The 15,108-nt window shown below is 41.0% G+C and overlaps 1 protein-coding gene across 3 annotated transcripts in view; it reads left to right on the top strand.

Moving 5' to 3' along the window:
* Positions 1–15,108, top strand: part of PCSK2 (proprotein convertase subtilisin/kexin type 2) — a 139,352-nt gene that overhangs the window by 102,211 nt on the left and 22,033 nt on the right. For all 3 annotated transcript variants that reach the window (XM_088160994.1, XM_014892609.2, XM_088160993.1), the window contains 3 exons: positions 300–376; positions 6,478–6,566; positions 9,820–9,995. In XM_088160994.1, coding sequence (XP_088017120.1) covers positions 300–376; positions 6,478–6,566; positions 9,820–9,995 — 342 coding nt within the window. The remainder of the gene's footprint in view (positions 1–299; positions 377–6,477; positions 6,567–9,819; positions 9,996–15,108) is intronic.

Here is a 15,108-nt window from a genome sequence, read left to right as displayed (position 1 = left end):
TACTCTTGTAAGTGTTGATGAACAGTCCCTCAGTAGTTATCTTAGCTCTCACACCACCTCACAATTAACCACAGTAGTCTACAGGAGGCTTTACATGCCAGAGAGCATTGTTCCCAGTTGCTGGTGTGGAAAACGGGGAATGGCACAGCACAATAGGGACTGGTTTCTGTCCAGATACATCTCACAGAATGAAGAGAGCAAAGTTTGCTATTGATTCTCAGCTTCTCATTCAATTTGTGTTTACTTTGCCCTGCATGTCTGTTCTTCAGCTGATTTTCTGTGTTCCTTGTGTTTTGCAGAATGCCAAAGCCAGCTACGACTTCAGCAGCAATGATCCCTACCCCTATCCCCGCTATACAGATGACTGGTTTAACAGGTAAATGGATTTTGAGCAGCCTGCCCTTCACTTTGGTTTGTGTAAGAAATTCTGCATCTTTGTGAAATGTCTGTTTTCTGCTAAATTCAATCATCACAGAATAGACACTGCTGTTTCACTACTGCCTGAAAATTTGAGGTTACTTACAGCATCATTTTTTAAGGTTTATAGTTTGTAAATGAAGGTGCTGCTCCAGAAAAGTATATTTTTAGATTGTTTGGATAAGTGATGGCTACATATTTTTTGTCAGCTGTCCTAGGACAGTCCAGTAATCCAGCTTCCCATCTGCTGGCTAAATTTAAAGGGAGTAAGCTGGAGAGAGGAAAGACTGGGGAAAAAAGTCTTTTCATCATATTGTAGCCAAAGAAGTCAGAACAGCAGCATAGTGTAGAATGGCCAGTTTAAAAACATTAATTTTTAATTAGATCTTACATTAAATTCTGAATCACCTTGATTTAAGGACAGTGTACATGGATAGCATTTTTCTAGCTGCTGGAGAAGTTAAAACTCATATACAGTGGAATCCATTCTGTTGTGTTTATAAATTTGGAATCAGCAGTGCAGCTGTGCTTGTTGTGCTACTTCTCCTGAAGATACAGCGATTGCCCAAGACTTCATTCCTTCTTCAGTGTCTTCTGAACTTAGCTCTGAACTTACCAGTTTTCAGCAGGAGAAGGTCTGATTCTCAAGGTATGGTATAAATAAGGATGGCCCAAAAGAAAAGGCTCAAGATTTTATAAAGTGTGACTTTTACTTTCCCTAAACTGACTGGCTTTTTTTTACATAGAATGGAAACATGTTTTGACAGTTTTTTACAAAATGTGTCCTGGGTTCTGTATCTGTCCCATGGCAGCCTCTAGCTTGGATTATCAAAAATTATTTTTGTTATTTTCAGTGAAATTTCCAAATGTCCCTTGGACAGAAGTTGTCAGTAGTGCTGAGGATTTGAAAACTTTTGAAAGATTTCAGGGCTCAGACTGAGTGCTTATCAAAAAATATTTCAGGACCATTTGATGTGATTTTCATCTCTAACTTAGGATGACTGGATGGTCTCTCAGTTTTGGATGGGGTTTTTTGTTTTCATGTGTAAAGAAATCAGTTGTAGTTCTGTCAGAGTGACACAACAAAGAAACAGCTGTGCTTCAACCTCAGACATGGGCCTCCTGGAGTGGATTAAACAGAGGTAGGAGCTGTGATATCCTTCTTTGTAGTCCTACAATTTTTCAGCTAAAGCAAGATCTCAATGAGATTTCAGCTTTACTTTGAGAAAGGACATGTGACACTTTTAAAGTAGTATGAATCCAGTTAGTGAATGGAAAGTCAGAGAAAGACTAGGGCTCTAATTTGTGAAGGTCTGCTGACTTTCTTGCTTTATTTACACAAAGGATCTTTTTAGGAGACAGATGCCATGTAGCTCTGGAGAGGAAGAAAATTAAATTTAGCTTTAGTGTGTAATGGTAGCTTTTGTTGTTTTCAGTGTGGAACTTCTTAAAATTAAGTATGTTCTGCCAAGTCTCATTAACATGGATTCTGCTACTATCACGTATTTTATAGTGGGGCCTAGTTTGCCATCCTTACCTGTTCTGCAAAGTAAACTTTCCCTGGAGGGAGAGTTACATCCCAAAGTCTCTTTGAATAGACCTCAGGTATTCCAGATGTGGCAGGGGTTATTGTCTCTGGTCCCAGGTGCCCCTGGCTAACTTCAAGCACTATTGTCTATGACCCAATATGTAATAATTGAGAACAACATGATTCTGGTTGTCAGAGAACGGCAATACTTTCTTCTACATCTTGGGGGAATGAGGAGTTCAGGTCAGCAGCAGGAGGAGGAAAATGATGGAGAAGTTGCTTTGCAGATTTACTTTACTGGTCTTTCTTCTCAGAAAAAAATTAAAATTAATACTTAGGGAGTATAAAGTTGTTTGTCAGTGAACCTTAGTCATAATGGGACATCCAACACTGGAAGTGTTCAGGCCCAGGCTGGATGGGGCCCTGAGCAGCCTGATTTCATGGGTGGCATACTTTCCCATGGCAGGAAGATTGGAGCTAGATGATCTTTAAGGTTCCTTCCAACCCAAACCACTCTATGTTACTATGATCCTTGAGACTTCTTTTGCAAGACAGGAAATTTTCTGTCTTGCAAGGTAAATCACAGGAGCAGCACATTCAGAGAAACATCCCTTTCCTGCCTTCACAATATAGGAAGGCTTTAAGATGCAAGATTCTTAGTTTTCTGCAGGTTAAGATGCAAACCAGCACACCATGTCCTCTCTGTCCAGGAGTAGCCGTGACTGTTTTTCTCTGTGTATTTCTTTGCTATTCTGTTAATTGAGCTGACATACTCCTATATAAGCTCTTGCCATGGCTTTTGGTTCCTCAGTTAGTGTTATTGGTAGGTAACAATTTTCTGCTTTTGACAGCGTGTCTATCCCTACGTGTAGCTACACAGGTGCATCTGGATAGGGCATGATTACATGGAAAATCTATTGAGAGAACCCTGAAATAAAGGCTCCATTTTGCACAGCCAGTGATGTATCTCCCATCGAATTTTATGCATGCAGAAGGATCAGACTTGAAATAGGATAGCGTAATATCGCTTTTTCCGTAAAGAATACATTTCTATGTGAGCAATTCAAGTGATTTGTGGAACAAGAAGCAGAAGAGTGATCACCAAGGGGCTTTTGTGAGCTGCCAGCTGCATATGCAATGTGTTCATTAGACTTTAAGAATAAATAGGAGAGGTTTTTGCATGGAGTATTTCATTAATCACAGCTGCTCTGCTTGTAAGCACAGATTCCCCTTCCATTTGGTGCTTTGTAAGATTTCTGGAATCACTTTGGCCTTTTCATCTAATGGTCACTGGCCTACGAAACCATGCAGGATGGGTTTTGGAAGGGAAGGGTGGTGCCTCAGGCAGGAAATTGCTTTCAGTAGTTCAGCTGCTGCTATAGGCAGAGGCCTTTAGATGGCTTGGAAGCCAAGGAGTTTATTCTTATGTTTACTGTACTCACTGTTTGACTGTGTTCAGATCCACAGCTTGGGGACCCAGCAGGAAAGTGTACACTTGGTGCAACATTGAACTGAGCTGTGTTTGAGCCTGAAGAGCAGTGGGAGCAGTGAAGGAGCTTGAATCCAACCCTGTTCCCCAAAACAAAGGGCAGCCCCAAAGAACTCAGTGGTTCAGTTCTTAAAAACCACTTTGGGAACTGACTGATTTTGAGCACCCTCTCCTTCTGAACCCCATTCAGTACCTTGTCATGTACTGTTCTGCAGTGAGGAGGTAACCATAGGGATCAGTGATTGCTTGGTCCCATACTACCCTCTGATTTCATGTTGTGAGCATGCAGAGGTCACAACTTGGGCTCTCTACCTCAGAGCAGTGAGATTACAAATTTCTGCCCTGATCTAAATGACCACTAATTATCTCCACTCCCATGGCCTTTGTATTCTATATATTCTCTCACTCAGCTAATGAGTTAACAGGGCAAAACTTATTTGCTATCCTGGAAACCTATATTCTTCAGACATAAGAATCTTTTACCAGCTATGTATCCAAACCAAAGTAGGAGAATGTTTTCCCTTCTGTGAGCACTCAAATGCTTAGAAGCTGATGATGTCGTGTGAGTGAAAAGGGGATTGCATTTGCCCCACAAAAGTGTCCATCTGAGTACTGCATGTTTAATTGCTGCCCAATGCAAGCAGCTAAAGTGGTTGAGAAAGGCAGGTGGTCCCAGCTATTGAGACTGCAGCTCTGCATAGTCCTCCCCTGCAGACAGCTGAAGATAGGATGGTTGGGTCCTGTCCTTTGCTGTCTGCTGAAGCATTTCAAAGCAGATGAAAAGGAGCCCCAGTAAAAATCTGTGTCACCTCTGACACTTTGAAAAATATGTCAATAGGGAGGGACACACACTACCACTGGCAGTGGATGTTAAAACAGAATTGTTTTCAAAGACAAAGCAGAGTGAAATTTTCATAGCTAGTATAGGTATTTTTAAATACAATATGCACCACTGTTTTTCAGCTAAATCCACTTCTCCCACCTTACTTTTTCATGCTTGTTCATGTAAAATGTTCTCACTTGCATAAAGTTTATGTAATACTTGCTCTACTTGCTAATATATGGTGTACCTTTGAAGTAGGTTGTTAATAGATGAAAATATTTTTGTGTTCTATCACCTTGCTTAAAATATTGAAATAGGGAAGAGGTGAACACTGTAGAGAAAGGCTGTGATTTGTTCCTGTGACATGAGTCATTTCATAGAGACCACAAAGGGTTTATCAATGATACATGAATAGCAAATAGGGCTGAGTTGGAAAAGTTTGCTATTTGCCATTAATAATTCAACCAAATGTATTTCCACTAACTCATAAGGGATTTTTTTTTTCTCTCTAGTCAGCAGCACAATATTGAAACAGAGCTGCTGGAAGAGGCCTCCTTACAGTCTTCATTGTGTGGGCCACTGCTCTGGAGAGGCCAGGACAGGGAAAGGACCTTCTGGTAAAACTTTTTTGTCAGGAAGGACATAATACAGTTTTTGTCACTGTAATCTGGCAGCGTCACAGATGTTTTACAACCCAGCATTAGTCAAGCCAATTTTGAACAAAGCCATTTATTCTTCTCTGTGGCTTGTAGTTGGCCCATAGGTGACTAGATAATGAATGCCTATCATTGATAGCACAGGCCGATGAAGGTTGTGTTTCTGTCACACTTCCTTGAGCAAGAACATAAAGGAAAATCTTGTTTCTTCGTTGATAGCAATTTCTGTAGCTTCTGAATAAGAAATCTATATTGCTTACTTCTCTGTCCCCTCTGTAAAAGGAAGAGATGAGATCTTCAGTCATCTTTCTTTATGGAACTGCCTCTAAAAATATATTCTCCCAAGTAAAGCAGGAGAAAGTATATGTTGCTTCTTACCTTGTTATTAATGCTACACTTATTTTTGCCAGATACCCTTAAAGGGAAAGAGGGAGAAAAAAGTGATTAAAACAGTTTTGCTGCCTCCCAGGGTGGTCCATCTGATACTCAGTATAACCTTTATAATACAGCATTTTGAATTGCATGAATCCTTAGCATGCTGTAGGATCAACACCGGTTTCAATGTGCAGAGTGGATTGATGTGTGCAGTAGGATGGATTCATATATTGATTCAACATCTTAGACTAAAAAAAACCCTGACAGCAATATCTAGGTTATGTTGTCTGAATTTCTCTTCTTGTAAGTTTAATTTCTTTGATGAATTAGGAGAAAGGAAAATGCAATCTCCCCTCCTGCAGGAGTCACTGCCTGTTAAAGAGTCTCTGTTAAGAGCTGGAAAGCACTTCATAGGTGCCAGGTATTATTGAAATACCATGTGTCAGCCCAAACCTGGACCTCTGTATGAGAGCAGAGGCTTTTCCCACTTGAGCAGAAAGCAGTAGCTCTGTCAGCTGGAGCACCTTGTTAGCTCTTTTGGGAATTAGGCACTGAATGAGAGGGATGTACATGTCTTAGGTCCCACAGCATTGAGCCTGGCCAGCCATGCTGCAGCTCTCCTGCTGAGGAGTGCAGTGACCATTGTGGCTCCCTTCTGCTACTCCAGCTTGGTATTGCACCCACCTCTTCCTGTAGCATTTCTTTTGTGGGCAGGGATATGCTCTTTGTACATGTGCAAACAGCAAGAAGGCAGCCAGACTTTGTTCCATAAGGTTCAAAGTAATGGGAGTCACACTGTTAAGCTACAGAAATAAAGGAATTAATATTGATCTTATATTTACACAGTTCTGTCAGAAGCTGTTTCTGCTAAGAGTTGGTAACAAGGCAGAACCTGTCTCACAAGCTAAAACGAAAAGGCCTGAACAACTTAACAATTAAATGCAGTATAAGGATACACGTTAACCTCAGAGCAAGCTTCATTCATCCTTCAGAGGGGGAACTGGATATCACCTGCTTCAGGAAAGAATGAACACATCCCAGTATTCAGCACTCAACAGTTTGCCATAGAATGGTTTTCTTCTGCAGGACTGGGAGCTGACTGAGGCAAAACAAGCTCACAGTGATCCAGCTCAGCTCAGCATGTGCACTAGCTGGGGTTCATCTGGTCTCTCTGCCTTCCTTTTCACAGCCACGGGACAAGGTGTGCAGGAGAGGTGTCTGCTGCTGCCAACAACAACATCTGCGGCGTGGGAGTTGCCTACAACTCCAAAGTGGCAGGTATGGTAGCAATCCAAGGTGCAAATGGGCCACTGTGCTTCAGGCAGAACTCGTCCTGCAGAGACAGAGAGTGTTGCCCAGGACAGGGCTGCAGATTGGTACTGGACCATGTATTTATTACTTTTCACAGTAGCTGGAGAGAGGAATTTTTCCATGGCTTTGCCTTTTCAATCAAGGGCCTTGTATAGGCCCTTTATTAACAGTGCAAAAGAGCAGCTCTGCTCCCTCATATACCATCACCTGTTCATATTCTGATTTTCAGTGCTTCTTCTCTGCATAGCTGTAGAATCTTTTGTGGCAAATCTTATTTTGCAGGAGGTAAAGTATAAATTCTTGCTGCACTTAAAAACCATTTGAAAAGGCAAATCTCATGCTGCTTTTACTCTTTAGGCTCTCACAAGGCAGGACCTGCAGTGCTGTAAATCTCCGTGGTTGTAGGTTTCCTCTGTTTTAACAGGGATGCAGGGTGATAGGAGCAGATGCAGAGAATGAAACAGGTGGTACCTAGTACCCAGCATCCACACTATGGGTGTGTTGGGTATTTTTATTTCTAATGAGCTCTTCTCTGCACATATATGCTGAATATAGTGCATGGAGTGAATTAGGCTCTTGACGCCCTGTGTCAGTTTAGTTGAATCTGAAGAAATCCAGTTTTCCCACTCTTAAGACTGTTACATGATTAGAACTGAGGCACAGCAGGCAGAGATAGATGCTTATGAATTTCAGTTTAATTTCCCCGATCCACACCAGAACATCAGCACAGATGTACCCATTGCTTCTTGAAGATGGTCCACAGTGTCTGCTCTGCTTGGCCAGTCCCTGTTTCACTGTAGTGTCAGGAGAATCTGAGGAAGGCTACATTTCACATGTCACCCACATGACTGAAAGCTGAATCTCCAGCAGAGAAGGGCACCAAACGATGTTTGCTAAGCTGTTACCCAAGAAATATCACTGAGAGTAACTGGCTGGGCAGGTCTAATGGGATGTGTCCTTTCTTCAGTAAGGGTAATTTCTCGTTCAGGGATAGGACATTCCACAAAATTTACATTCTTTCAAGAGTTACTCTTCAAGGAATCTGAATTGAGGCATGGGATTTTGTCTGGACCATATGTCCATATTATTCATATAATTTTACAAATCAAGCTGGTTGCTTAAAAATCAAGAGGTGTGAAGAATTTTTCTGATGAACAACAGCCTACAAATAATCTTCTGTGTTTGTCCACCTTGTAGCAAAATCCCCTCAAGTGTTTTGGAAGTGCCAGCCAGCCTTCCCTGCCCGAGGACAATGTGCATTGGCAACACCATTGTGTGGTCCATGGCACTGGAAGTCCATGAAAGTTGAGGGTCTGCTGCTGTCATGGTTCAGAGCCCATGTTTACAGAATGAACGGGAAGTTGATTGCCAAGGATCTAGTGCATCACTTTTTTATTTTTCATGTACCTCTTTTTTCCCTCGAAGATGGTTTGGCTCCCCCTGTTCCCCCTCTTTCCTCAGGGTCAATAATTAATTTTGTGGTTGTCCTGGTTTTGGATTTCTTAGGGAATTTCCTCCAATTTGTTGCCAGGGAGATGGTGAATGGACAGTGATCAATAGACAAAAGCAGTAGCCAAGTGCCTTGACATGTCATTTAAATGGCTGGGGGTGGGGGGAGACGGGGAGGGGTGTGGAGGGGCGGTTTCGGCAGTGTTTGCCCACCTTGGAGGGGAGATGGTTGAGTTTTTGAGTTACTTCTCAGAGGGCTTGGTGCTGCTGCAGAATTCTCCTTGCTGCCCGTTGGTGAGCCCACTGCTTGCAGCAACGGCCAGCTGACTGGGAGTTTCCAGCACCTGCTCTCGACAGGAGAGACCCTCCGGGCCCCCCACCTCCTCCCTCTCTCCGGAGAGAGGGTCCATGCTGCTGGTTTGACTGGGTGGGAAGTTCTGGTATTATTTTGCTGTTATTCATCTGTCTTGTTACACATACATATTCTAGTAAGAACTGTTATTCCTTCTCCCATAATTTTTTCCTGGAGGCCCCATAATCTCAAAGCTAAAATGATTTGGAGGGAGGGAGTCATCTTTCTATTCCAGGAAGGGTTCCTGCCTTCCTTGACAGAAACCTGTCTTTTAAACCAGGACAGTGGTTTCTGTGCAGATCTGCATTTTATAAGTATGGGAAGCAATTTCTCAGCCGTTGAGTTTGACTTCATCATTTCTAGCTCGAGTTAGCCTATCAAGAACATCCAGCTTTGGTCTGATTATCATTTGAAATTTATACCACCTTTTTTCCAGCTTTATATCTTGCACACTGGTTTTCTATTGAATATAGAAAAGCCACTGGCTTCTAAATCAGGAGCCTTATTGCCACTCACACTGTTAGGCACTGTGCTACTGATTTCTGCCCCAGCTGTATCCTAAACCATTGGGAAAAAGCTGGACTTCAACTCAGGGATACAAATTAAGCTTGGAGTGAATCCCTGGTTACTCAGGTCTCATCTGAGGCCAAGTTGGATGTCAGGGAGATTGTCCTGTGTGTGGGGCACAAGGGATGTAAGGGTTTGCACTGCTGTCTGTTTCACTCTGACTTGCTTAGAGTCAACACTGAGGTTTTATGAAGTTGATGTGTCCTACAATTGCATCATTTAAGCTCTTAACTTCTACTGCAGAATGGGTTAAAGGAAGTGGGTTTTAGTTTGCTTTTTTCCTCCACATGCTATATTTTGCTATTGTGTCTGCATGTTGACAGAATGATATTTTTCCAGGAAATTGCTGTGCAGCATGTTTCCCTCCTCTGATTATATTCTGGAGATGCACCAAAATCAATAGAAAAATTACTAGAAAAACTAATGACATGTGAACACAAAACTGAATGTAAGTTAGATGAGGGAGGAGCCTTACTCTTTTTTGCTAGCTTACAAAGCATTATTTTAAATGACATTGATATTATGTAAACTCTGAATTTCTGAGATTGCTAAATTCTGGTATTTTTAAAGTGTTCTCAAAGAGTAGATGGAAAACACGATGTAATTAGAAAGCTAGCAATAAAGTTCTTTGTCTTTTTGGGCCATGCTGCCTTGGTGGCTAGGTGTTTAATACTGGCATCTTGCTGGGTAAAGCACACCCTGGTGAAATGGGAATGTCAAAGGCAGAATTACTGAATGGGTGAAACTGCCATTTACTTAAAATACCTGTAACTGGGGGCCTTCTGCAGGTGCTGAGATTACATTTTGTGCTGGGTAATGCGTATTTCATGGTTATGTTGATTAAAACTACAGGTATTCGAATGCTCGACCAGCCGTTTATGACAGACATTATTGAGGCTTCCTCCATCAGTCACATGCCTCAAGTCATAGATATATATAGTGCCAGCTGGGGACCAACTGATAATGGGAAGACTGTGGATGGACCTAGAGAGTTAACGCTGCAAGCAATGGCAGATGGTGTAAATAAGGTAAGAGTTTTCATATAAATCTGGGTTCTGGGGCAGAATGGTGTGTACATGCTTGTGCTGAAACCAGTGACTTGGGAACACAATGCAGTTGCACAAATTATCCAACTTTCACCCTATTTCAAGGCTCTTTGATGTTCACTCTGCAATATTTTGGTATTGATTTTATTGTATAGTCTCAGCATACTGTGTTTATCTCTAGTCAGCTTATAGATGCTTTTCATAGGCCATTGCAGTCAAAATGGAAGAGCCCGAACCTGTAAATATTCCCCAGGTTGAAACACGCCATCTGAGCTACTGACACTGTATTATCTGTTTTGGTGTGTTACCAATTTAATTATTGTTTTGGATTTGGAGTGTCTCTCAGGTCACTCATATATAGTCGTTATTATAGCTGTGATTGAACTGCAACGGTTCAGATGGACTAGTATCATCCAGGAGCCTCCTTGTTTATTCCCACATTTCCAGCTCCTTCTAGGAGCAGTCTGTGGTCTTTGTAAAAGACACTCAGTATCATCCTATAATCTGTTTAACCTGTACCCTATTAGACATCTGGGGGAGTGTGTGTGCTACAACTCAAAAATAAAATAAATTAGCCCAAACAAACCAAACTTGCATAGCTTTGTCTCCACCTCTTCAGTGTCATGCAGCCAAGACAGCCATAGCTGCCCCCTAGTGCTGTAGGGAATGAGCCTCCTCCCCTTGGCTGATTATGGATGGGTTTCTGTATCAAAAAGATCTGAAATTACCCAGAACATCTGGGATGGTTTTGTGTGGGAGCTCTACAATCACTCACTTTTCCATCCAAATTATTTCTTCCTTTTACTTGTGCCAAATTCTCCCACTCTTAATCACCAGCTCACTGTAAGCAGCACATTCAGTTTACCATGTTTTGTGACATGATAATTAAATCTACAGCTGTGACATGTAGTGAAGCATCTAAAGCTTTGTCAAATGCTGAGCCTCAGATGTTTTGCATGTAACAGAGAGATAATAGCCATCTTCATGCTTTCACCCATAAAATTGGCAATGTACTGCAATAACACTGGAAGACTTGTCACAAATTCCTTCTGAGTTTGCTCAGTTTTGTAGTATAAACTGTAGTATAAACTATACAAACCTCTGATGATTTCAGAGTCCTTCTAAAGTCACCTTACACAGGCTGTGTTTCTTCTTGTGATTTTCATTTATCTGGTGTTTTCATAAAGATCCCCTTAAACACTTTGGTCTTGAGGAGAATCTTTCTTAGGTGTGTGACAGTTTTAGCAGCACCTTGATGTGTTATAGTTGGCTGATCTCTCTTCTACTAATGTTGGTTGTAGCAGATATAAACTCTGAACACAGAAAAATTTCCATGTAATTTTTGTGTTGTCCTCCAATGGAGAACTTGTCTAAAACTAGGAAAAAAGGTAGAAGAATGACAACTGAACTAGAGTTATCAGTTATTTTAGCCTTCAAGAGAAGCACATTTTAAATCATAATCACAGGAATTTTTTTTGCAATTTGGTATGTAAGATACTTTTGAATTAACTTGCTGTCATATTGTCCTATGCTTTAATTTGTGGAGTTACACTGGAATTAACCTTCTCTTTGAATGTTAAATACCGAGTAGGGCTTTTTCTTTTCAGTTTTATTGCCTGGTTGGAGTCCCATACTCAAGAGTGTTTAGCATATTACTTTTTTAATACCTTGTCCTCAGGAGTGTTTGTGATTTTCTGCAAGAAATAATTTGCAGAAGGGCCCCTGAGATTACTCGGGTTGAAAGCTCAGGAAAGAGAGACCAGTGACAGTGAGCTGTGCTCTGGCAAGGGTTGCTCTCATCAGGAGACATATGTCTCTCTTGTCAGGAGACATAAAATTAACAGGAGAGCCTGCATTATTAAACTAGTTCTGTGGGCCATTGCAGAATTAGGAGGAATTATACTGGATTCTACCTAAAAAAATACTGTTGTCCGGGGCCAATTACACTTAATCTTGTAGTGGCAGTATTCCAGCTGTCTCCTGGCAGTATGTGCACAGAAGATGAGACAGTTCCACCCCAAATAACTCCCTTTGTGTTGTGATCATAGCTTTATCTACCCTTCTTTTGCTCATTACATTTCCTAATAGAATGGTTTTTTTGGGTATGGTTTGTTCTGATGTTTTTTTTTTTTTTTTTTTTTTTTTTGGAGAGCCAGATTTTCTAGAGATATTTCAAGCTGTCAGTGGATGCTGGGTATTCCCCATGGTGCTCTGAAAAACCACTACAGAGTTGGCTGCACGTAAAGGAAGAATAACAAGCCTTTGATATAATACCCTTTTACCTAGGTTAGGTCTATAATATATGCATCACATTCTCTATTAACTGTAAAAATGTAAACCTAGTTTATGATTATTTTTCAGTGTAACTCTCCTGTCTTAGTAAAAAGTATCTTCTGTAAATTGGGAGACAAAGAAATGTAGGAATTCTTTTTATCAGCCTAGAGCTGATTCTCACCAGAGTTATGGTTCACAAATTAATGATGAAGCTGAAATATTGGCAGGGAGGAAGCAACATGCTGAGAATAAAAATGTGTTCTTAAACTGAAAGCAATACTTCCAAATGTCCTAGAAGGCAGTATAAGAGCTCTTGCATGGAGCAAGATTAATATCCTTGCTTCTAATGCAATAAAATAAAAATCAGTAAGTAGGAGTGATATAGAATTCTTACACAGAATATGCATTTAATTGAGTTGACAAACACAGGTTTGCCTTGCTGCCACCACACTTGGAGCTCAGCTCAAAGAGGAGCTCACTGCCAAGTGTTTCATCCTTCCCACAATCTCCATTCCGCTGTCGTGTCCCTTAGAATTCCTCCTTCCAGACCTACTGAGATGTGGGGGTAACTAGTCACCTGATAATGACAATATGATAAAAACTGCAGAAACTGTGAAACTTCATGTTTACATGTCTATTTTTATGTCTTGAAGCCACACAGCTATAACCAGGTGGGCTAAGGCCACCATGTCTTCTATTTCTGATATATATTCTTCTAGCTGAAGGTGTCCCTGCTCATTGCAGAGTGGAGTTGGACTAGATGGCCTTTAAAAAGTCCCTTCCAACCCAAACTATTCTCTGATTCTATTTTCCTACCTTTCCTCTTCCATTATCCATTCTTGGCATGTGTTAAACTCATTCGTGCCTTTGTCTTACTTATACCTTCATTTTGGTGTGCTGTTCACTTGGAAGGTAAATAGCATGAATAGAGGCAGCACTAAATAGCATAATTAAGGACAGTACGATCTGCCATCACACTGGCAACTCCTTTATGGGCTCTTTTACTAACACTATATCTAAGACTGAGCACAAAAGGGATGGTGTGTGCATGAGCTGGGTGTCAGCGTAACCCATGTAATCAGAAGTTATTGGGAAAGGTACTCAAGCTGCTTTTTGTTACTAAGACACAATTCTACTCATTTTTTTAATGTGGTCTGGCTTCATTTCATGGCTTTAGTTCGGGGACAGTAGTCATCAGTGTGACTGGGTCACTGAGTAGTGGTGGTTGCACTGCAAAGATAAATGAGCTCACAGTTGAATTAGCAAGAACTCGGGGATAGGGATTGAAAAGTTTCCTACGCACAAATATTTGGCAATTACCAGCACTGGCCTGACACAGGTGAACACTCTTACCTAATGCAACTTTCAGCTGCTAGAAAAGACCATTCAGGACTGGAAAGGACTTTTAAAAACTTCTAATTTTTAAGGATTAGGCTGAAACATGTATGTATACAGTACTTACCTAATGAGGGGGCCTTGCATTCATTGTATATATAGTTTGACTGGACAAAGCAATGCTGTGTGATTTACATCTCCATTGTCTGAGCTGTGCTTACCCACTTTGGGGGCTAGAAGGCTTAGAGAGGGAGGTAGAGATGATAGGTGGAAATCCTGTGACAACACAACTCTCTTAAATAGAGGCTTTTTGTTCTCTAGTATCTTGGATCCAGGATTGTATCAACCATCATTTTAAGCAGGAAAAGGCAACTTAGGTCAAAAACTAATTTCCACTTACATTTTATGGTAGATCCTGTATTTAGTGTAGTGTAAATATTTCTGGTTTGTCATTTCATGAGTCCAGTACTTTCCAGCTTCAGTTACTGGAATTTGAGGCAACAAAAAGAAGTAATCAAGTAAACTGGTCTCTTATCTATTGCATTTTTATGACATCGGCTTTTATATTAGGAAGTTGCAAGGGGTTGCTCACGGGCTGAATTAATTCCTCGAGACTTCACCATCCCAGCCAGAATATATAAGACATGAGCCATTTGTGCTTGTGCTGGTGAAAACATTATTTCCCTAATGTAGTTTTACCTAAGAAAACAATGCCCAAGTACAAATTACCAGGGGAGCAGTATTTGGCTCACCAATGAAGGAAGAAAGGACAATGTAAAAAAACCAAAAGAATATATTTCTCATTTGCCTGTCTCCAAGTGCACAGAAACTGTGTTATTCTTCTTCGAAAATATCATGTCAATGAAGTGTATACAGTTAGATACCTCTAACATTATTTTGTTGTTCAACAGCTAAGTGAGGACAGGGAAATTTATGGTATGGCAGCCATCTGATTACTCAATTTTTGAGGAAGCCCAGCAAGCTTCTTTATAACTTGGGAGCCATTTACTATCGTATTGCCATTGTATCTGAAATATGCATTATAATTCCTTGCCTTGTCTAATTCATCTAAGATAAAATCAAACCTTATTAAAATCCCACACATGTTGTATCTGCTTGGAATTCTGAACCCTGGTCATCTGACAGGGATATTTTCTAAGGAGGAAAAACAATAATGTAGCCTGAAAACATTGATTCTGTTGTCTGACTCTGCCCCCAGGAGTGTTTTTTGCTCTGTGCCGCAGCTCAGCAGATACATTGTTTAGCTTCCCAGCAAGGCTGATGATGCACGCTGGGAACCTTTGTGCAGTTCTTCCAGGGACACAGGTGAAGCTATGAGACCAGAGTTCATCACACCACTTGGGAATGCTGGGAAGGGAAGCCAGCATTGTGACTGGTAAAGAGTAAATTGGGTATTTAGAGTCTTTCTCAGTGGTAATCTAGCTCAGAAATAATGAGAAGAGGATGAGATTGATTTTTTCCAAAT

Source organism: Sturnus vulgaris, chromosome 3, assembly GCF_052056855.1.
Source record: "Sturnus vulgaris isolate bStuVul1 chromosome 3, bStuVul1.hap1, whole genome shotgun sequence".
Classification (NCBI taxonomy): Eukaryota; Metazoa; Chordata; class Aves; order Passeriformes; family Sturnidae; genus Sturnus; species Sturnus vulgaris.
This window is presented reverse-complemented; position numbering and strand designations above follow the sequence as displayed.